At 36.5% G+C, this 23,670-nt stretch overlaps 1 protein-coding gene across 1 annotated transcript in view; it reads right to left on the reverse strand.

Moving 5' to 3' along the window:
- Positions 1 to 22,194, reverse strand: part of LOC122798663 (neurofilament medium polypeptide-like) — a 199,790-nt gene extending 177,596 nt beyond the window's left edge. The window contains exon 1 of the mRNA XM_044067749.1: positions 21,877 to 22,194. Within this exon, the coding sequence (XP_043923684.1) occupies positions 21,877 to 22,180 (304 nt within the window). The 5' untranslated portion in view covers positions 22,181 to 22,194. The remainder of the gene's footprint in view (positions 1 to 21,876) is intronic.
- Between the last annotated feature and the right edge of the window lie 1,476 nt (positions 22,195 to 23,670).

A 23,670-nucleotide genomic window follows, 5' to 3' on the forward strand; every position in this document is an offset into this window, starting at 1 on the left:
TACCAGCAGAGTTTATAAGACCAGCTGCTGAAGGAATTGCCTATCCAGTTTCAATTCTTATCAATGGATCTATATCACAATACCAAGTCCCCACAGTTTGGAAAACCTCCCACATTATTCCATGGCATAAAGGAGGCAATTCAACTGATATGTCTAACTACTGACTAATTGCAATCCCATCCCTTCTGTCAAAGATACTAGAGAGAGAATTGTTCATAAACAAATCATGGACTACCTGAATACAAACAAGCTACTACCCAATATGCAGCATGGTTTCCATCCATAACACAGTACTACCACTGCACTGTCATTTACTAATACTAGTAACCTTCACAGAAACAATAGTAAATATGTATCTTCTTTCTAGACTTATCAAAAGTCTTTGATATGGTCTCACACAATAAATGTATTAATACCCTCTCTGAGTTGAATCTATCTCAGCCTAATCCTACCTTGTTCCAAGGCTACCTAAGTGGATGCCAGCAAGCAGTATGTTGGAAACAAGAGCTTTTGCTCCTTCTTCTTGTGACCCTAGGAGCTCCCTAAGGCTCCATATTAGGTCCCCTAATCTTTTCTATATTTAAAAACTTCTATACCTCTGCCCCGCAAGCCTCAGTCATTCAATATACAGATGAATCTGCAGTGATATGTGCACTACTATTGTACAAGAACAACAAACACTAACACAAAACTCCTTCTTTAAAGTAGAAACCTGGCTAACAAACTTCCACCTAATCCTAAACCCCCAAGAAAAACAAACTCATGCTATTCTACCCCACTAAAGCTAATAAACTCCTCTCCACATTCAACATTGTATCAATAAACAACACTGTCATCTCCCCCTCACCTCACATCAAACTACTGGGAGTAGAAATAGACAGCAACATGAGATTTGACATACACATATTCCCAAACCATAAATAAAGTACACACATATTTGTACACTGTATAGGAACAGGCAGTATTTTACAAAAAGCACAAAATCTACTTTTGTGCAATCCCATCTGATCTCAACTCTACTCTATGTATCACCCATATTAACTAACTTAAGAAAAAAATGACTTAGCAAAACTAGACTCTTGTTATAATAGAATCGCCAAGTATGCAACAAACTCACCCTTTAAGGCTCACCACTGTCCTTCACTCAAACAACTCAACTGGTTAGAACTCCCCCAACTCTTACTCTTTAACCAACTTACCATGGCCCAGAAAATCTTCTATCAACCCGAGAAAACACCATCCCTACAACACCCACTACAGCCATACTCTAGTGCCAGAACTTATACTCTAGCAACAAACCTGTTATAAAAATAATGTCAGCCAACAATATTGCTGAAGAAGCCCTCTACGCAAACTACATAGACAAAATCTGGAATACACTACTTTCTAACATAACATCTACCACAGCCTTAAAGCAATTTAAAGAAAAATGCTGACCACTCACTTATCCAACAAGTGGCTATGCCCATGCACTGCTCCCAGTTAAACTGCCTTTCTCAGCTAATGCAATTACTTCTTCTAAGCTGTTATTTCCTAAAGCCTCTGATAAATAGGTAGTACAACGTGTTCAGAGAAATCGCTGTATGAGTATTTCTAACTATTTCTCTATAGTGACTATTCAATGTTTGCATGTAATCTGTTAACTATGTGTGGTCACATATATGTAACTCAATGCAACTTATAATGCTCTAAAAGTGTAATGTCTTATACGTGTTTTGCATTCAACATTTGCTCAACCTACATGTATTATGTGGAGGTTTTCTCCCTGGGCCTCCTCTGAAAAAAAAAATGTGTCCAGTTGGACCTTCCAAGTAAACAAATGTAAAATAAAATAAATAAGTGAATAAACAAATAATTAAACTTTGTAGAACGTCAGTGACAATATTGAATATAACATTGGCAATGATGGGAAGATTATTGGAGTTCTCTGAAAGCATAATAATTTACATAAAGTTGTAGCATTTTATGTCTATGTTACAAGTAAAGAAAGGGAACATTTATTTCATAATTTTTTGGATTATCTAGTAATTAATATGAATATAATATCCATGTGAGATTTTAATTGGGATTTGAGCGGAAAAGAAGAAGAAAGGAAATGATGCTAAGAAAATTAAGTTATAAAATGTTGCAATTTAAAGATCTGGAATAATATTTTGTAGACATATACACAGTATATATATATATATATATATATATATATATATATATATATATATATATATATATATTTATTTATTTTAATATATATATATATATATATATATATATATATATATATATATATATATATGGGTCTAGGACTGTTGAATGAACGTTCAACACTTCAAACTACTATCACAGGACACACTTTAACAAAAGCACTTTCACCAAAAAAAAGTATGTATTTATGAAAAGATAACATTTCCACTGGCGTGCAGTATAAAAACTGGTCTGAGAGGTGGCTAGCTTTTGAAAGACACATAAAAATGTTTTGGAAATACAGCCTGATATAAGAAAAGATGAAAAAATAAATTCTAAAACAATGTTTATGGATGCTTTAAAGAATTTGGAAAGGAATAATACAGAATATTATGTGCTGGAATAATTTATTAAATGAATCAAGAGAAAATTAAAGAATTATTATTTAAGCAAAGATATTATTTGCAAAGTAAAAAAGAAGAGATATTAACTTATTTAAATAGCAATATTAAAAAGCATACTAGTATAATGGGAGAAATGAAAGAACTGAGTAAATAAGATCTCAGGAACAAATTATGAATATCATAATACATTATGTGATGGAAATCTTTCAAGATACACAGAAAATATAAAAATGAATGACATTAAAATTTATGTAGCCCCCCAAACATCTCCAACGCCCAGGTGAGAACTGCCCTCACTAAGGCAAAAAACACAGCATCCATGGGACCGGATGGTGTCCCCGGCTGTGTGCTTCATGAACTCAACGAGGAATTAAACCCACAGTTAGGACAGCTGTTTAATCTTAGCCTCACCTCAGGATACGTACCCAAGGAGTGGCGCACGGCGACTGTGGTCCCACTTCATAAGGGCGGTGCCTCCACAGACCCTGGAAATTACCGTCCCATTAGCTTGACAAGCCTTATCTGCAAAGCCATGGAGAGGATCATAATGGAACTCATAAATAAAGACATAGGGAACTTGCAGACTTTGGATCCAACCCAGTTTGGCTTTGTCAAAGGCAGATCCTGCCTCTTAAACTTGGTTGACTTTTTCGAGACAGTCACCAAGGCCATTGATGAGGGAATGGCAGTCCATACAGCCTACCTTGACCTGGCAAAGGCCTTCGACACAATACCCCACTCAGGTATCATCGAAAAACTCATCAGCTTGAATGTAAACCCATACATCACAAGATGGGTTGCAAACTGGCTAAGTGACAGAACCCACAGGGTCAGAGTTGCTGGAGCCATGTCAGACTCAAAGCCTGTCACAAGTGGTGTCCCACAGGGCTCGGTCCTGGGTCCACTCTTGTTCGGCATCTACTTTTCTGAAGTACAAGCAAACACAGGAGGGTTATGGCTGACAAAGTTTGCAGATGACTGCAAACTGGGCGCCATAGTCGAAAACACATCTGACACAGATATCCTCCAGAAGGGCCTCACAGAAACGGATAACTGGTGCCAGAGCCATGTCCTGAAGTTAAACGCCAAAAAATGCATAGTCATACCCTTCGGGAAAAACAAGGTTACCCCTAGCTACCATATAGGTGGCAATCCACTGAGCACAGAAAAAGTCATCAGGGATCTGGGGACCCAGGTTGACAGTAGCCTTTCGTTTGACACTCATGTTGCTAAAGTAGTTATAGTTAGGAAAACCTTCTATATCGCCCACCTGATCATGAAGGGATTCACATCTAGATCAAGGGAGGTCATCGTCCCCCTGTACTCATCACTCATTAGACCTATGATTGAGTACAATGCCCCATTCGGAATGTATCTGACCAGACACCTGCTGCAGCTTGAAAGGCCCCAAAAGTTCCTCACCAAAAGGATAAAGGGTCTCAAAAATATGTCTTATGCTGCCCGACTGAAAGAACTCCAGCTCTATTCAGTCTCATACCGCTTGCTCAGAGGTGACCTGTGCCTGACATATAAGGCCATGTCAAACCGAGATTTGATGAATATGCTTCACCTCAAAAAATCTAGATACCTCAGAACCACAAGGGTGGGAGACTTAAACCTTGACACGGTTATAAATAGAACATGCTGGAGGGACAGATTCATCACCCAGAGACTCCCTATGCTGTGGAACAAAATCCCGGTACATGTGAGGCAGAGCACCTCTCTGGCCTTGTTCAAGAGGAATCTTGACCAATGGATGGGAGATTGCAGATATACCCCAGGGATTACTTCAGTGTCACTGCTTGACAGAGGCACAGCAAAATGATAGGCATAGTTTTTACTCAAACTAAAGGGGTGGCGAAAGCCACATAACTATGGGCTAGGCTTATAAATGCCCTTGGGCAGATAGCCTAGTATGAACCTATGAACCTATGAACCTATGAAATAAGGAATTGGAAAAATGAGATTTTTTTATATGAATTAGATAAGATGCTTAGACAAGTTACTTTACAGTCAGTTTGAATTGCACACGGAATAAGATACCAGTTTTATAAGAATTTTAATTAAAAGTTATGAGTGAGTAGTTAGTCAATGAAAGTTTTTATGTATAAAGATTTATGGGGTGGTATATTTAAATTTGTATTCAAAAAGGAAGATAAAAATAAAAGTATAAATTAGAAACATATAGTATTGAAGAATACAGATTATAAGATTTTTTTGAAAATATTTCAGAAGAGAATGGAAAGTAAAATGAAAAGCATTGTGGTAGATAACATATATAGTTTAAAGAGAAAAGGATGTCAGTAAACTATTTTTCTTAGTAAGATAAATTGTAGATGATATAAACAGGACTGATGAGACCAAGATCACAATGGCAGATTTAAATAAAGTTTTTGATACAGTATATCATGAATTTTTGTGGACAGTTATGAAAGAGTATAACATTAGTAAGAAAATTAAGGATGCATGTTGTTCTGCATATAAAAGAATAAAGTAAGAATTTTAGTGAATACATAGTTAAGTAAAGAAATAGATCTAAAGAATGGCATATGTCAGGGAAGTCTTATGAGTATATACTATTTGCATTATTTATGACTTCATTAGTTATAGATATAAATTTGACAAAGAAGCACTACTTATATTATTAATAAAGGAATAAAAATGTCAGTCATGTTTACTTATGCAGATTATATTATATTGATTATGAGAAACAAAGTCTAGATTAAGGAAGTTCTATGTAATATACATCAATGTTTAAATATAATAAGCATGTCTTTAAATAAAGGAAAAAGTAAAGGACTGGTTGATATAATGAAAATAGGAGAAGTATCTTTCCTCACTGAAATACATTCCTTTGTTAGGAATACAATTTGGGGTAAAAATTTAAGTGACTAACAATAAAATAGGATACTAGATGAAATTAAGGAGCTTTGTTGCTTTGGAAAACATACATGCTTTCATTTAATAAAACTTTATTCAGTTATACTGGAAAGAGTGAATATTTAGCTATTGTCTATATGTTGCAAGTAATCTATGAAAAATATCACAAGTAATGTTTTTTTTTATATGGGTGTTCAAGACTGATTCCAGTGAAGAGAAGAATCTTGTACATGGACAAGGAAGATGGCTGTTTAAGAGTAATAGATCCAATTGCTTATGCTGCTTTTTTGAAATGGTATAAAGTTTTGTTTTGTATAAATGACACAAATGAAAAGTTAGCTGTAAATATAATAAAGTACAAATATAAGCAGCATTGTATTTTTAATTCAAAGGAGGAAACATGTTTAAATGAAGTAATGAGATGTTATAACGATAAAAATCTTTTATGGAAAATAAAATATGATGAAACAGAGAATGGGATGAAAGTGTGATATAAAAATATGATACAGTATTAAAATGTCAATCTTTGGGCTGAGCTAGTGAATGAAAAATTTAAAGCTATAACAGTAGGAAAAAGTATGGTAAATAAAGACATAGGGAACTTGCAGACTTTGGATCCAACCCAGTTTGGCTTTGTCAAAGGCAGATCATGCCTTTTAAACTTGGTTGACTTTTTTGAGACAGTCACCAAGGCCATTGATGAGGGAAAGGCAGTCCATACAGCCTACCTTGACCTGGCAAAGGCCTTCGACACAATACCCCACTCAGGTATCATCAAAAAACTCATCAGCTTGAATGTAAACCCATACATCACAAGATGGGTTGCAAACTGGCTAAGTGACAGAACCCACAGTGTCAGAGTTGCTGGAGCCATGTCAGACTCAAAGCCTGTCACAAGTGGTGTCCCACAGGGCTCAGTCCTGGGTCCACTCTTGTTCGGCATCTACTTTTCTGAAGTACAAGCAAACACAGGAGGGTTATGGCTGACAAAGTTTGCAGATGACTGCAAACTGGGCGCCATAGTCGAAAACACATCTGACACAGATATCCTTCAGAAGGGCCTCACAGAAACGGATAACTGGTGCCAGAGCCATGGCCTAAAGTTAAATGCCAAGAAATGCATAGTCATACCCTTCGGGAAAAACAAGGTTACCCCTAGCTACCATATAGGTGGCAATCCACTGAGCACAGAAGAAGTTATCAGGGATCGTTTGACACTCATGTTGCTAAAGTAGTTAGGAAAACCTTCTACATTGCCCACCTGATCATGAAGGGATTCACATCTAGATCAAGGGAGGTCATCGCCCCCCTGTACTCATCACTCATTAGACCTATGATTGAGTACAATGCCCCATTCGGAATGTATCTGACCAGACACCTGCAGCAGCTGGAAAGGCCCCAAAAGTTCCTCACCAAAAGGATAAAGGGTCTCAAAAATATGTCTTATGCTGCCCGACTGAAAGAACTCCAGCTCTATTCAGTCTCATACCGCTTGCTCAGAGGTGACCTGTGCCTTACATATAAGGCCATGTCAAACCCTGATTTGATGAATATGTTTCACCTCAAAAAATCTAGATCCCTCAGAACCACAAGGGTGGGAGACTTAAACCTTGACACGGTTATTAATAGAACATGCTGGAGGGACAGATTCATCACCCAGAGACTCCCTATGCTGTGGAACAAAATCCCGGTACATGTGAGGCAGAGCACCTCGCTGGCCTTGTTCAAGAGGAATCTTGACCAATGGATGGAGGATCGTAGATATACCCCAGGGATTACTTCAGTGTCACTGCTTGACAGAGGCACAGCAAAATAATAGGCATAGTTTTATTCAAACTAAAGGGGTGGCGAAAGCCAAATAACTATGGGCTAGGCTTATAAATGCCCTTGGGCAGATAGCCTAGTATGAACCTATGAACCTATGAACCTATAAGCATGTAGAATGTCAACATTTTTATGGAGATTAGTGATTGATACATTACCAACAAATGGAAAAATGCCATATAAAAACAGTGAAAGAGTGTATATATTGCATTAAAGAATAAACTACAGGACATGTTGTTTACATTGTATAAGGGCTGCAAAATAGTGGAAAAATTGTGTAAAGAAAAATTCTTTGACAATATAAAGGAGGTAAATGAATAAATATGTATATGATTACGTATGGATATTATAGCCATAACAATTAGGAATAGCTTATCAAAATAGATAAAATATTATTTTATGTTCTGTGGAACATTTGGAATGAAAGGCTGTGAAATCATGTTTAATGGTAAATGGAGACTAGTAGTAATTTTAAGAAAAAATAGATGGTGGTTGTGGATAAAAGAGAGTATGTCAAATAAGATAATGAAGATAGACATATAACATAATAAAAAGTAAGGTAGCTATGACTGTATGACAATAACGGAAAGGAGAAGAAATGTGTACACTTTATAAATATGTAAATATATAAGTTTGTAAACAGTATTGTACGTCATTTTTTTCTTAAATATCTTTTATATCCACCTAAGCTACCACCAACTCAAACAGATAAAGCCTTGCTTTAACGTCTCATCTGAAGGATGGCACACTCAGGACTGCAGCACCCCCATTATGCAGCACTGCAGTGTCAATGATCCTGATGTGAGAATAGAACCCACAGCTTTCTGCACCAAAAATGATTGTGATACCTGTTGTGCCACTGAAGCCATGTGATATAAATTTCATTATTCTTTATACTACCTTGTGGTTTGTGTTTTGAATGCTTTTTAGTTACTTCTGCATTATAATATTTGCACAATCCCCATTGCAACACTCTTGCTGCAAAGGGGAAATGTAGAAAATAAGATTAGAAAGGTAGTATTTAATGGACCAATGACTTTGAGCACAACAGATCAGTGAAAAAGCAGTGCCACGAGTACATCTCACCCACCAGTGAAATGTGGAACTATTGCTATTTCTACTTTACAGAACTTATATATGTCTGTTTTTCCTACTTTTTTGATAGATTTTATAAGCCACGTACATAGTTCACAGTCTTAGGCAGACACTAATAGTCTTTCATTTTCTAAGCCAGTCATGTGCCAAATCTAGGTCAACATGAAGTTGTTTCAGAAGATCTCTATACTTGCCACAATATTTGTAGACTTTCCAATTTTCTTTCCATCTCATTTATTCCTTTTCTTAATATTTTTTTCTTTTTGGCACTTTCAGTTTCTGTCTGATCTTTCTCTGCTTATGATTTGATTTCCATTCCCACTTTGTTCCAAAATGCTTCTGCTAAAGTAAGCAAAGATGTCATCTTAGACTTCTTCTTTTCATGCTTTTGAACTTTCACTATGTTTGGATTGGATGAGATCAACAAACACATATGTAGTTCCATGACTGCAGATCTATACACATAGTTAAGTTCAAGGAGGCCCATACCTATTTCATAGTGAGGAATGAATACTCTTGGTATGCACTGCATTTTATATATCATTTGATAAGCATGAATCACTTTCTTGTTTTCTTGACTAATGGGTTCAATGCTTTTTGTGGCAAGTTAATCATGCCAAAGCTGTTAAGTTAGAAGAGGAACAGCAAAGTGATTTACAGGGTGGACTTTATTCCTAGATTTCAAAGCAGTTTTCAATATTAGCTATAGTCTTCTGAAGTATATAATGCAGAGCTTTATTCTTATTTGTTCATGTTTTATTGTTGATCCTTCAATTTTCCCTAAGAATTAATATAGTCCCTCCTGATCAAATTCCTTTTGTATTGCATTCTTGTCCTACAATGATATTTTCTTGGTGCTATAGTTTTCCTTTTATAAATGTTGCTTTTTCACATTTATCAAGACTAAATGTCATTCTTATATCATTTGATAATGTTTTAATTATTTGTAGTTTTGTATTCAGATTACTGGCTGATGAAGTATACAGTTTAAAAGCATCCTCAGAAAGTAGATGAGTTAGACAAAATTGATTTCTAGGAGTTAAAGTATAGCAATAGCGTAACCTATTAAGTAAATGGGTTAAGGGCAAGACCAAACAGTAGCAGTGAAAAATAGTCACCCTGGAATATCCTCATTTGAATATTTATTCCTGGGTTAATATTTTTTTTTTACCTTTGTCATGACTTAGCTGCATATTAGCTTGTCACTGATTCATAGTCACTGTGGTGTAATTTATCATTGTAGGGTGCGTCCAATACATCTAAAAATATTCCATTATCCATGAATGTGGGATGCTGTCAAATGTTTTTTTTTTTTTTTTTTTTGTAATCTGTCCATGATATACTTAGATTATTCCCCTTTTTACAACTCCTAATTATGGCTTTGTTTAACATCAAATAAGCTTTGACTTTCTTTTATTGCTTTTTTGCTATTACCATAACTGCTTTTTTTTGTAAATGACTAAAAACTCTTTCTGTATCAGTTCCAGAATATAATTTGCATTTTGCCAGAAAGTAAGTTATTGGTCTATAGTTCTTAGGATGGCTTGCAGAGGTGCATATAAGTGCATATATGTAATTCTTACTTAAGTCTAAATCTGTAAGTAAAGATGCTAATACCTTCAGCCATAAATTTGGTACTATATCAGGATGTAGGGTTTTCATTTAGGAGCTTTTTAATTTTGTCTACATTTCGCTGGTTGTTGCTTCATCCCATTTCATTATTTCCTAGATCCTTACTGTGTCTTTTAATTCTTCATTCTATTCAGCATCTTTATGTTCAAAAACGTCTTCATAATACTTCTCTAAAATGTACCCATTTCTTTCATTTTTGGTGGCGTTTTTATTTCTTTGGCTTGATCTCTCAAGTCTCTATAATGCCTTATTGGGTCATTATCAAAATGCTTATTTTGTACTTTTCCTATATATGTAACTGCATATCTTCTAAAGAAAGTCTTCTAAAGCAGTTTTCCAAAGCACTGTCCTGTGGCATATCTTCTTCAAATGCATCCTGCTTCATCTGTTGCTACTTCATATTTAGACCCACTGACTGATCATGTTATCTGTTGCCACTGTTTTGTGCTCCTTCCCTGGCTTTACAACTTCAACTGGACTTTTGTATGGCTCTCCTACACAAGGCTCCAGAACATCATCATGTGCCAAATTTTCTTCAAATGCATTCCGGTCCACCTACTGCTCCATCCTCTGGGGACCCATTGTTTTAGCATGTTGCAGCACTGCTTTTGTTAGAGTTTCCACACTAAACCCTTCACTTTGCAGATAGTCCATTATTTCAGTAATACCTTGTTAATCGTCTTTCTACATCCTCCCTTTGTGATCTTATCTCTTGTATTGTGAAATTTTCTATATCTGTGTGCCTTTTCTTGCATTTCTCTTCAAATACATTTGGAGGCACATTTTTGTTTTGATTAGTCTGGCTTTCTCCTTTGCATATCTATTGCACAATATCAGATATATTTTTCTTTCCCATGTGCATGTTTCTTTTTCATATATTTCAAAAACATTGTTTTTTTTTCTTCTTCTTTATATTTGCTCAGTTCCTCTGTCACTTCCTCTGTCACTTCTTTTTCCAGGTTGCCCAAAGTATCTTTATCTATATAATGTTTTTCATTGATCTGATGTACTGAAAGGCATTGGTCCATTAAATACTAGTTGACATTTGCATGCAATATGGGATATGAGGCCAGAAAAATTGCAAAGAGATATGTTCAGTGCCCAGGAGTTATAAGAAAAAGTGGATGGGTCTCGCATATTGTGAGCTGTTTAATTGTTAGGAAGTCACAAGATATAGTTTTTGGAGGAATGTAAGTAATAGCCATATGCAAAGATAATGGACAGTCAGTTCATTTCAAGTAGAATGAGAGAAATTGGCTGGAGAGTAGACTGTGCTTTGTGACTCTACTGGAGTTGGTAAAAACATATAATGCTAATGTTTAAAAGAAAGAGAGTGCTAACAATTATCACTGGTTGAGCAAATTGTAAGTCAGTCAATGTTACATCACCCATAATGATTGTTTCTTGCTGTATGTGATTTGAAATCCATGACAAGATATCCTCGAATGATGTAATGTTACTAGGAGGTATGTACAGACCTATGATAGTTATGGATTTGCATTTGTTTAGCTTTAGAGAAGAGATGATAAGTTATTCAATATGAAAATTAGATATGCTGTCATGGTTTAGGGTAACTGACATGACATATTTTTTATATATTAAAGCCACTCTGAAAGCCTTTTTTGTGTAATCTATCTAGCCTTAGTGTATTGTAGCCAGCGAGGGAGGGGGATCTCTTGTATGCATTTCTTGCATGAGATTTTAATCAGATTTGTGTGTCTAGTAGTATTTTGTAGTGTTGCCTGATCCATGCATGTGCTTTTGGAAGTTTGCTATAGATGCTTCTGAGACTGATTTGTTGGATGTTGAGGCCAAGTTGAGTTGATGGGTTTCTGCAGTGGATTATTTTGGGAGATGTGGTGGAGCATAGGGGAGATGATAGAAGACTGCCTGCTTCTCTTATATTTCTCAACTGCTTAGCAGCCAAGCACTTCAGAAAAGCTGTAGCAAAATCTCAGACTGCATCAAATGGTGTGCTGTAGGTCACAGCGATTCCTAAACCTGGAGAATGCTGCTGTACAAAATAATCAGATCTCTCATGCAGACAGCCAAACCATCTGCACTGATGTGTGAGAGAGAGAATGAACATCCCCTTTGAGGCCCTGGTGAGTATGCCTACATTATTTTTGACACAAGTGCAGTAACTATTTTAATGACAAAGTTCAGTTCTATAAGTTGTAATCCTACTATTCATTTTAAAGATAGATGATAACAGATGGTCTTATGAGAATGTAGAATGAATGTCACCATGAGCACAGGGTGACTGAAATGCAATAATTTATAGTATCATAACTGTGGCAATGCATCACATTCTGTATTGTCAGTTGCACTATGACCTGTTGTAGTACTGCACGGGTACATGTGGAGAGTTGTGTATATAATTTTCTGGCAGGCATGCATCTGTTGCATAATGGAATGCAGTGCATCCACAAGCCCACCAATGTCTGTGATGTGTACATTGGCTATGCTATGACATGGTACTGCATGGACATAAATGTTACTATTCATGCTCCTGGGTGTCCAGAAGGGGTGTGCCCATTGGGTGATGGCCTATTGCATGGGCACACATGGAGTCATATCCATGTTCTCCATGCTTTATCATATCCAAGGAAATAGTGATTTGAAAAAAATATCCATTTATATGCAATTTAGTTTTGTGATAACATAGTCTTGGCATTTTTTTTTATATATTATGTACTAGTAATTTACCACTTTTGTATTAAGAAACATCTCTTAAACTTCTCTTGGTTTTGTTGTATCAGTCATTAAAAGGCAAGCTGATATGATGGCATTAAGTTCTGCTGTTATTTTTTTAAAAGCATTTTACACACACACACACACACACACACACACACACACACACACACACACACACACACACACACACACACACACACAGACCACATATGCAAATTTGCTGGATGGTCTTCAATCCACCTTCCTGCCACAAAACTGCATTGTGCAAATTAAGGCTTTTCTGTTGCTGTCCCTAAACTGTAGCTATGTCTTGCTTATGACCTCAACTATCACACAAGCTAATCCAACTTCTGGTCAGAATTTAAACAGTTCCTGTTTGATCGACATAAATATTAATGCAGGAAAACTGGGATATTACTTAAAGCTACATTTTCTCTGTTCTGTTTCTAATTACCTCCTATATACATTTTTTCAGTTAAGTATGTGCCTTACTGACAATTTACATACTTATCAGTTGACAGGCACTCTTTTTCTTTAAGAATGTGTTGATGGATACCAGTAAAACTATCCTGCAAAACCCTGTGCTTCAATTTCTTTGTGCATCTTTTACTGTTCTTTAGAATTCATGACTACAGATTATTAGTCATATATCTGTTGTATTATGCATTTACTGAAATTTGTTGTTTGTTGCTTTTCATTGTTACAATGTGATTGTAACTCAGCTGAATCTGCATAGACATTACATTAACAAGGAATACTCTAGAAGAAATTATTTAGGCTGCTTTTTTAAAGGGTTCCTATTAGAACCTCAAACACTTGAAATGTCGAACGTCATATAGTCGACACCATATGATCGACATTTCAAGTCTTCGAAGGTTAAGCATAACTGTGCCATTATGTGCAGATTGGGAGAATTTCCCTTTTTTGCACTGAAGTGCGATCTCGGAGTTAGCATATTTAAGTAAGGGGGTGTGGGGGGTGCAGGGGGGCTTGCCCCCCTGCCTGCACCGTTAAGGTAAGTTTTTTTTGTTTTTTATTATATATTCGAACTTTCTAACTTCGATCATATGTTGTCGAACATATGGGATTAGAAGTTTTGAAAGTTCGATTATATAATATAGACCCTTTTTAAAGATGAATTATTGGGAACTGCTGTTGATTGACTGCACTGGATTTTATCATTCAAGGTTTGCATACTTGCATTGTTTATTGTTTCTTGCTCTTATTTTATTATTGTTTGTTTTATTTTAAAGTGTTTTTTCCTGATCACATCTGACAATTAGCAGCTGCCAGTTCCTCCTCTATGTCACAAGTAAACTGGACCCACCTTAACCTCTCCTGGGTGCAACCTGACTTGCAGTCAGGGCTGGTGATAACATCAACAATGCTGGTGCAGGATCATTTTTCTGTCATGGGGTGTACCCTTACTTCTGTCACTGCATGGCAGTCTTGCAAGTTCTGCATTTCCTGCCTTCAGGAGTTGCCTGGACACTTTTGTGAATGCCCAATCTCCTGACTAAGCTGTTCTCTGCTTATGCCAAAGAAGCTGATCAGGCTCTTAATGCTACTTAGTACGGGGAGCCTAGGCTGCTTCACCACCACCAAGTTGGACTGGCTGACATCAGCCACTTACTCTTGTCCTACTGCTGCCTCACCCTCCAGTGCTTGTGCAGTAAATTGAACTTGGGTCTTCTGGGACACAGTAAGGGCCTTAACCTTCTGTGCCATGGGGCTGCTTTAAAGCTGTTTTATCTTCTTCTTCTTTTGGCTTTTCCCAGTTAGGGGTCAACACAGCGGAACACCTGTCCGCTCATGATTATCAGTGGAGTTTTACAGTGTTGAGTTGCCAGCCTGGCACCCAACCTTCCACGGAAGGCACACACATGCACAGACTCATACCTAAGGCCAATTTTGAGTCTCCAATTCCACCTACAGCATGTCTTTGGGGTGTGGGAGGAAACCGGAGTACCTGGAGGAAACCCACACAACCACAGGGAGGACAGGCAGACTCCACACAGAAGGCACCCCAGCCGAGGATCGAACCAGAGAACCTCTTGCTGTAAGGCAACAACACTAACTGCTGCACCACAGTGGCTGCCCTTTAATGGAGTTTTAAACATTCTTTGCTATGGGTAGTTAGAAAAGACTTGATTTCCATTCACTGGTTGCAAAGGAATTGGAATCTATTTAATTTGTGGGAGGAGCACAGAAGCAGATCTTTCAACCTCTTAGTACATAATATGGAGAAAGCCTAAAATAATAAGGAACAAAGCAGAAAAATAAGCGCTGGTTTTAAATATTGCTCTTAGAAACTTAGAAAGTTGCTAAAATAGGATGATTTCTGTTAGCATGCATTTTCTGAAGGATATAAAGTCTAAAATTAAAATGTATGTCATTAATTAGTTACTTCATTCCTCAGTGATTTAGCAGAAAACCACAAATTTTATAAGGAACAGAATAAAAATATGATGCAAAACTATGGACAGTTGAGAGGTATTCTTTGAAGCAGGCTGTGTTATTATGGGTAAGCAGAACAGGAAGGGGTCAATTCTTTGTGATCAGTATGTTATGTTGTGTGACTATACTGATCTTCTTCATGTAGGATATAAATACCTACATTTTCTTTTCAATTTTGCTGTTATTTTATTACCAAAGCTCTCCTGTTAGAATGTTAATGTAGTGTCAGTAGCACATCTGGTAGCACACTTGCCTCTGGTGCAGAAGTTTGTGAGTTCTATTTCCACGCCAGGTAGAGCAGCTGGTGACACTACAGTGCTGCACTCAAGAGTGTGCCATCCTTTAGATAAGATGTTAAGCTGAAGCCCCATCTGTTTGCATTGGTGGTAGCTCAAGTGGATATAAAAGATCCTATAATATCTATCAAAAAGAGTAGGGTAAATTCCCTGATGCCCTGCTCAATTTTCTCCTAATAGTATAAATACTGCCTTGTGTCTCCCCTGAAAAGAGGCTACTACTCTAGTTGGACTAATCAAGTCAACAACGGAAAAATTAATACAGCCTGAGTTACTGTTGCCATACCTTCCCACTCACTTTGTGCAGATTGCAATCCATAGATTATTAACCCCTTTTTTCATCTTACATTTAAAATCCATAGTATCCAAGACCTACAAACTGCTTCTCATGAATCTGCTTGAGATTAATGTTCTGTTTTGCTCCTGGTGTGGGAAGAAATAGAGAAACATTATTTACCAGTCTTCTTAGACATTACCAATTATTAGAAATTACTAGAAAGCATGAGAACTGTTTCTTAGATGCCAGGTTGGGATTAATGTGACTGCTTTATCCCTGATGTGAGAATGAACAATGGAAAATTGATTCCTAATGGGCATTTACTTGTTACTGTGTATGAGAATTCCTGACTGTTCTGGTTGTGGTAGGAGCCTCTTCAGTTTTAATTCTGGACCTTTGTGTAGCTTGGCTTTCTGTTGTGCTGAGCCAAGTACATGCCATCTAGGGGATTTACCAATAGAAGACTTTAACAATGGCACTGAATCCAGCAACACATGGGACAATAATAGTTCTCAGGTGACAGCTTTCAATTACTGCTGTTTTTCTTCTGGGGAGAGGAGGATCAAAGGCTTATTGATTTCTGATTGTGTGCAGCCATAGTGAAACCAGCAGTAGTAGGCAATCATTAAATCTCATCCATTCATCATTCTTGGCAGACCCAATTCTGTCTTTTCAGTAAGTATTAGATTTGCTACAGTGAAACACAATTTTGGAGAATCAGACTAAATACTTCATCCATAATTTTTCAGGGTCTACAATAATAGTATCCCTTCAATCTTTACATACTGTTATAAGCCTCAGTACTTCACCCAACAGAGATGTGTCTCAACAGTCTGCTTCACCCCATCTGTAGCTAGTCAAATTCCATTAGGTATTCCAAGACAATGCAGCAACTGCATTATTCTTACTGACTGTTTACTGTCTCTACCAATTGATAGTACAACCTGTGAGAGATGTAAATATTTAAGAAACACAGAGGCAAGTTTCTTGCATTAACCCACTATTAGTAAACATCACACCTTCACAACACCTGAAAATCACAATTCATCACTACACCCATAACTTATGCTGAGGTTATAAAGAAAAATTGTCATAACCTCCTCAAGCACACTGTAAAAGATCCATCTCCAGCACTCAAGGCAATGCCTAATCACGCTCTACTCATACAACTGCAGATCAGCACAGTTCATCCAAGAATCACTAGAAAAGTAGACCTATGGCCATAAGGTCCACTGAGTCTGCTGATGTCATAATTAGGCATATGGGATCCTCACTCATCGTACTGGATAAGAACAAGGTGACTGTAAGCTGTTTGTCCAGTGCCCAGATGTGTTATGACACAAGGGACCTATGGACACTTAAAAGAGACAAATATGTTTATGCCCTTGTGGTGACCCATGTAGGAATGAATAAACTGAGATGCTGTAAGCAGATTGGCATGCAGAGAGATATGCTAGAACTTACTACTTGTATGCTAGAGGCAGGAGAGACTAATCTTGGATAGTATCTTACCTTCATCAAAAATTGTGCATAGATATTAACACAAGATATCTGGCTTTAACAATCAGCTAAATACTTGGTGTCATTCTAAGTAGATCCAATATATATTTATCTGAATGAGATGATAGTTAAGATTTCTTATTTCACCAGGAATGGCTTAAACCTCTTATACCAGGTTTTCTACATACTGGCTGCATTTTTTTCTACCTTCCTAGTACCTACTCTGCAAATTCAATGTTGAATTCAGATAACATCATGGTGCCAGTGGTCAAAGCTACTAGTTGTCTAAATGGAAAAATACTTCAGGCTGATGCTTTCCCCTTAAGGCAACAAGAAATTGGGACAAAACGATAAATAATGGGAGATAAAAGACCAAAAACAGGGACAAATTTTAAATAGGTTTTGTGCTACCATGCATTTTCGTAAAGATATGAAGTCTGAAACTCAGATGTATGTCATTATTTAGTTAATTCAATCCTCAGTGGTTTGCCAGAAAACCATATGATTTATGTAGAACAGACCAAAAATATGAGGCAAAAATCTGGACATCTGAGAGTATGAATTCAAGCATATTCATGTTAGAGTAGTTACTGAGACACTGTTTTGATACAGTGACAGGACTCCCTCTATACTAGGGTTTTGTGCCTATCATGCATTCAGACCCTTGGGATACTTTGTAGTGTGTCTATATTTGTCAGAAATGTCATAACCTTAATTAATTAATTAATTAATTAATTAATTAACTCATTCATTCATTCATTCATTCTGTTTGATTCTCGGCTGGAGTGCCTTCTGTGTGGAGTCTGCATATCCTCCCCGCGGTCGAGTGGCCTCCGAAAGACATGTGTGAATGGGCGTGTCTTTGGAAAAGGTTGGGCGTCGGGCTGGCAACTCGGCACCATCAAAAAAATCAACTACCAATCATTAGCGGACCGGAGTTCCGCTGTGGCGACCCCTAACCGGGAAAAGCCGAAAAGACCAACAACAACAACATTCATTTGTTTATTTGTTTCTTTGTTTATGTATGTATTTATTCATTCTTTCTTTTTTATATTTGTTCACTAAGAGAGTGCACTCACCACAACTGAGCATTTGCAAGAGAGAGGCAGCAAGATATACATATCAAAAACAGAGCAGACAGCAACATTATGTAACAAAAACTGTACACAAGCCATTAATAAGTGTAGTAGCAATTATGAGACAGCTGTATATTTTACATGATTGTATTTCAGGCTTTTATCATGATGGAAATGTTGTGGTATTATAAGGTCAGGATAATCAAGAAGGTGGGGAGTGGAGTTGAGAGGTGTTAGTAGTTGAAAGACAATAGGGCTACAAGCTGAGTGACCATTACATGACATGGCCTGTTGTGTGGCAAGTACAGTTTGACTTCATGAGATGGAATTTTTTAAGTTCAGCTCAGAAGGTGGGGAAGCGGGATCATAGTTCTTTTCAGTAGGGATTCCAATATTTACCAGCAAAGATGGATACAGAGAGGTTGGTGCAGTGTAGCCTAGTTTGTGCAGGTTAGAGTGTTTTTTTAAAAGAGGTTGTTGTATATGTTTGTGTAGGATTTGTAGCTTCTGGTGTGAATTAGTTAGCCTGGAGAAGTTTGAAGATGAGAGAGGCTACTAACAGGTCTTCTCTGTGCTGTGCTGATAATCATTTGATTTTTTTGAGTATGAGACAGTATTCCTCACTGGCAGCTGACTTAGTGATGAAGCAACAGATTTTGTTTTTGATGTTCTGTACTATTTATTTATTTATTTGACATTTATTGACCGGGTTAGTCTGACTGGGTAAAAACCCTTTTTCATTGGAGGCCCGGAGAGAAAAGCTCCACAATTAGTACAAACAATTAGCATATAACTTTAATCTTATAACTAGTATAACAATTGCTGTGTACGCACCGATAGTAAAACAGATCCTACATGCAAAAATTTGTGCAACTGAGCTTATTTACAGGTGTAAACCTCAGCAATTTGAGTGGCAATAGCAAATGTTAGTATGACAGAGTTTTTCTTAGATGTTGTATGTATTATGCTAGTCCATATTCCAGATGGATGACAAAGACTCCTTTTCCTATACCTGTCATGGTTGGGTTGGATAGGTATGGGTGAGAGATTTCCAGCCCAGTGGTGAAATGAGTTAACCTTCGCGTTTGATTTCTTAACATGGGTATGGAATGTTAATGACTGGTCAAGCCATAATCCTAGGTATATGAAGGGAGGTGGTTGTTTTTCTTGTGACACAAATGATAGTTATATTTAGCAGCAATGGTAATTTTTTTATGTTTTTGGATGTGCCAGTTAGCATGCCTTTTTGTCAGGCTAAGTGTTAGTTTGTGATTAAGGAGCCAGGAATTGAGGAAGTTAAGGTATTTTTGTAGTTGTATTTTGATTGTAGAGTGGCTATGGCTGGACTTAAAGATTACCATGTCATTAGTGTGGTAGATGTGTTTTAGAGTAGGAATGTCACAGGGTAGTTTAATAATGAAAACAGAGAAGACAAGACGGGCTAGGATAGACCCTTGGGGTCATTATCATCAACCCCTTTTCCAAATTTTCTACATGGGTTAGGGTGTTGAATTAAGTGCAGGTATCTTCCAGACAAAACGGAAGAACCTAATTTAATTTTGAAGACTATGTTTGACAAGATGTCTGACAAGAAGGTGAAGGATGTATTACTAATACCACTGCTCTGAAGAAAGAGGAGGAAGAGTTTATGATTGAGGTGGTAAAGAGATTTAGAACCTGGGTCCCCAGGACAGTTTAGAAAGGCATGATCTGCCTTTGACAAAGCCAAATTGAAAGTGAAATTACTAAGCTAACTACCCCAAGGTGCCATTTTAAGCCCAGTCATACATTCCAAGATGAGAATCAAATGCTGTACCTTGTGTCTGTAGGGTAAACATCTCAACCATTATAGCAATCCCTCCTTGTCAAGTTGCATGAAGTTGCATAAACTGAGTTCACAAAGTTTATGAAATATTAGAATGCAAAATTATTCAGACACCTAGCATTTCAGAATGCAGACATAATAGAGATGAATACTGTTTATAATACATAATCTCAATAGGGCATAATCTTGAGTTTACAAAAGTGTCAGAGATGAGGTTTTTAAAGGTATACAACTCTAAACTAGTACTAGGATGTCAGAATGTTAGTAATGAGCAGTCAATGATACAATAATGGACTGCTTATCTATACACAGATGAAGTCCAAGATGATGACTAATATCTTTCAGAGAACAGTTATAAACATTTTCTCAGTTTATTTAAGGGTGAACATTCCACACCAGTTAACACTGCTGCCTGTCTGTGCTTGTTTCTCCTTTTGATTCTTGGCTGACATGCCCTCTGAGTAAATTTTGCATGTCCTGCTTGTGTCTGTTTGGGTAGTGCTCCTTGACACATAGGTGTGTGTGTGTGTGTGTGTGTGTGTGTGTGTGTGTGTGTGTGTGTGTGTGTGTGTGTGTGTGTGTGTCTGTGTGAGTGAGTGACTGTGTGTATCAGTAAGTAGGTACTTCATTCAGTGTCAGTTCTTTTGGCATGTGCACAATGAATGCTGGAAAAGGTTTCAGTTCCTCCGTGACCCTGACTTAGATTAAGTGAATAACTGGAGAATTAATAGAACTGTTATTTCTGAAATTTTAAATGAGCAAAGGGGACAGCCACTCCAGGTGCAAGGTGTTAGGGGGCACAATCAGCAGATGGCATGATCAGCAGATGCCAGTTTGTCGGAAGTGTAGCACTGGCATTCAGAAATGAATGCTGATGCCTTCATTTGTAGCCATGGCTGAAGCACTTCAGCACTTTATTTGTGGTATAATTTGTACCAAGCATTCAACTATTTTTTTTCTGACTCATATACAAGATTATCTCTTTTTTTTATTTTTCTATTTTTTTATTGCTCAACTTGATGGTCATTAGGGAATGGACCAGGGTGCCAGAATAGCTAGCTATGGATTTGTGCCATACTGTACATTATACGATTTCACAGTTTATTTTATTCTGCTCCTCGTGTGTGACATTTTGCAAGTACTTCTTCTTCCAAGTATATAACTTGGAATTGTTTTCCCTCCACTCCATTGAAAATCAGACTTCTAGCTGGACATATTTTGGTAAAAAATGTAAATAAATTAAGAAATAAATGAACTCACGGTCATGACTGCACAAGAGTTTATCTTCATATTCAGAAGACATAAGACAAAGAAACCAGTCCTGCACTTGATGATAGTTTTTCACAGCTCACACATAGACACATGAGCACACACATACACACTTGCTTTTACTCATGCAGGACACACCCAATGGGAACTTTGAAAGACTGTCAATTCTTTGGTATGCATTAGAAAACTGCATCACACAAAAAAAACTTCACATGGTCTAAGGGGCAAGATCTCCACAAAGAAGGTACAGCTGCCACAAACTGAATCAAATAAATGTTTGCATTATATTCTTGTAAACACATGAAATGTTGGTCACCTACATAACTTTATAGATACCATGTAGACAAGACTTTAACAGAGCTACCCTACCTGAACCTTCGCAGAGCTGCATGCATCTGTTGCAAGAATAAAAAAAAGTTAACATTTAAGAATGATAAATATGAATATATCTTAAAATTAGAGCTACCTGCAAATGCCTGTATTATATTCTGATTTATAGGACTTATGTTATATGAATTATAGAAGTCTTCCAACCAAATGCTTATTTCATCCCATGTTTGGTTCCAGAACTCTGCTTCATTGATATATGAAATATTTCTGTTTACTTCCTCATCGGCATGTCTGGAAAATAGAGAATTCACTTTTTCTTGGCACTTTTCCAAGTAAAGCTTCTTGTAGTCTGCTTTAAAGTCATGATTGATTTGCACCTGGCATCTTTCACATAAGCAATGAGCGTAACTGAATAATACCATTACCAGTGCCATTATCATAAGAATAATCAATCCAATGCCCTGCAAAATGAAATAATAATTTAAAGTTAATTTTAATAATAATCCCATTCACTTAAAATGAAAATAACTCACCGGTACAGTTACTCTATATAAATAACAAATTCTAACTCATAACATGCAACTCTACCATGTATGTGCAAGTATTTTAAGTAGACAATTTAGCAGAGTACTAAGGCCAGGACAGAGGAGTTCAGTTCTGTGGCAATGATCCTTTTATTCACTGTCTACTGTTATGGTGAGTTATTACATAACTGTGCAGAAAAAAAAAAACAGTCTTACAAAACAATCAATAAAATTCTTAATACGAATTCAAATCCACAAAACTTTCACAAAAAAGTCCCTTCATCAGTGTTTGATAAAAACAAATAAGTTGCTCCAAATTTATAGAAAAACACATGACACAGTGAACCAATCATGTAGCATACATAATTAAAAAAAATCTTTTATACATCTAAAAAAATCATTCAAATATATATTTTAACTATTTATAAGATTATATGAATTTTATTTTGATTCTTATGCAAATCTAAAATCACTGGCAACTGTTCCAATAATTTACGAAGTTCAAACTTTAGTAATCAATCAGATGTAAAAGACTTTAGCTCATTATTCAAATCTCCCCCCCTCAAACATTAATGTTTCAAAATAATTTCACATATTCCTATTGTACTATCCATGAAATACAGACTATATAGTGTAACTCTATACTAAACATAGAGTCCATATTTTATCGATTTTAATTTCAAAATATACTTAATGTTGATTGCCATTCATTCCAAATGGCCGATCGGCTTCAAACCTCAATTCCAAAAGGTTATGAGGTTCAAGTTTTAATAGCCAATCAAATGTAAAAACTTTAACTTATTATTCAAGTCTCCACTCCTTAGGCACACTAGCATAGCATATTAACAGTTATGGGTGATAATGCATATTTTTATCATAAAGATATATATTCCTATACAGCTTGTACAATCTAAAATTACTAACAACTGTTCCAATAGCTTAAAGAGTTCAAACTTTATTAACCAATCAGATGTAAGAGATTTTAGGTCATTATTCAAATCATTATTCAAATCTCTGCCCTTCAAACACACTAACATTTTTGAATAAGTTTGTGTATTTTTATCATAGGAGCCACAAAATACAAAATATGTAATCCTATATTGAGCATAGATTCCATGTTTTATCTATTTTAATTTCAAAATATGCTTAATGCTGATTGCCACTCAATCCAAATGGCCAACTGACACCAAACCTCATGTCCAATCAGTTGTGAGGTTCAAGCTTAAATAGCCAATCAAATGTAAAGGATTTTAACCTATTATTCAAGTCTCTACTTCTTAGGCATAGTAACATAACCTATTAACATTTATAGATAATTACGCATATTTTTATTAAGTCTCTAAAGTCCATGTAAAACAGACTTTAAAGACAAAAAATAATATAAATTGTATAATGAATATTGATTC

This window comes from Protopterus annectens, chromosome 3.part1 (genome assembly GCF_019279795.1).
Source record: "Protopterus annectens isolate FY-2018-M chromosome 3.part1, PAN1.0, whole genome shotgun sequence".
NCBI lineage: Eukaryota > Metazoa > Chordata > Ceratodontiformes > Protopteridae > Protopterus > Protopterus annectens.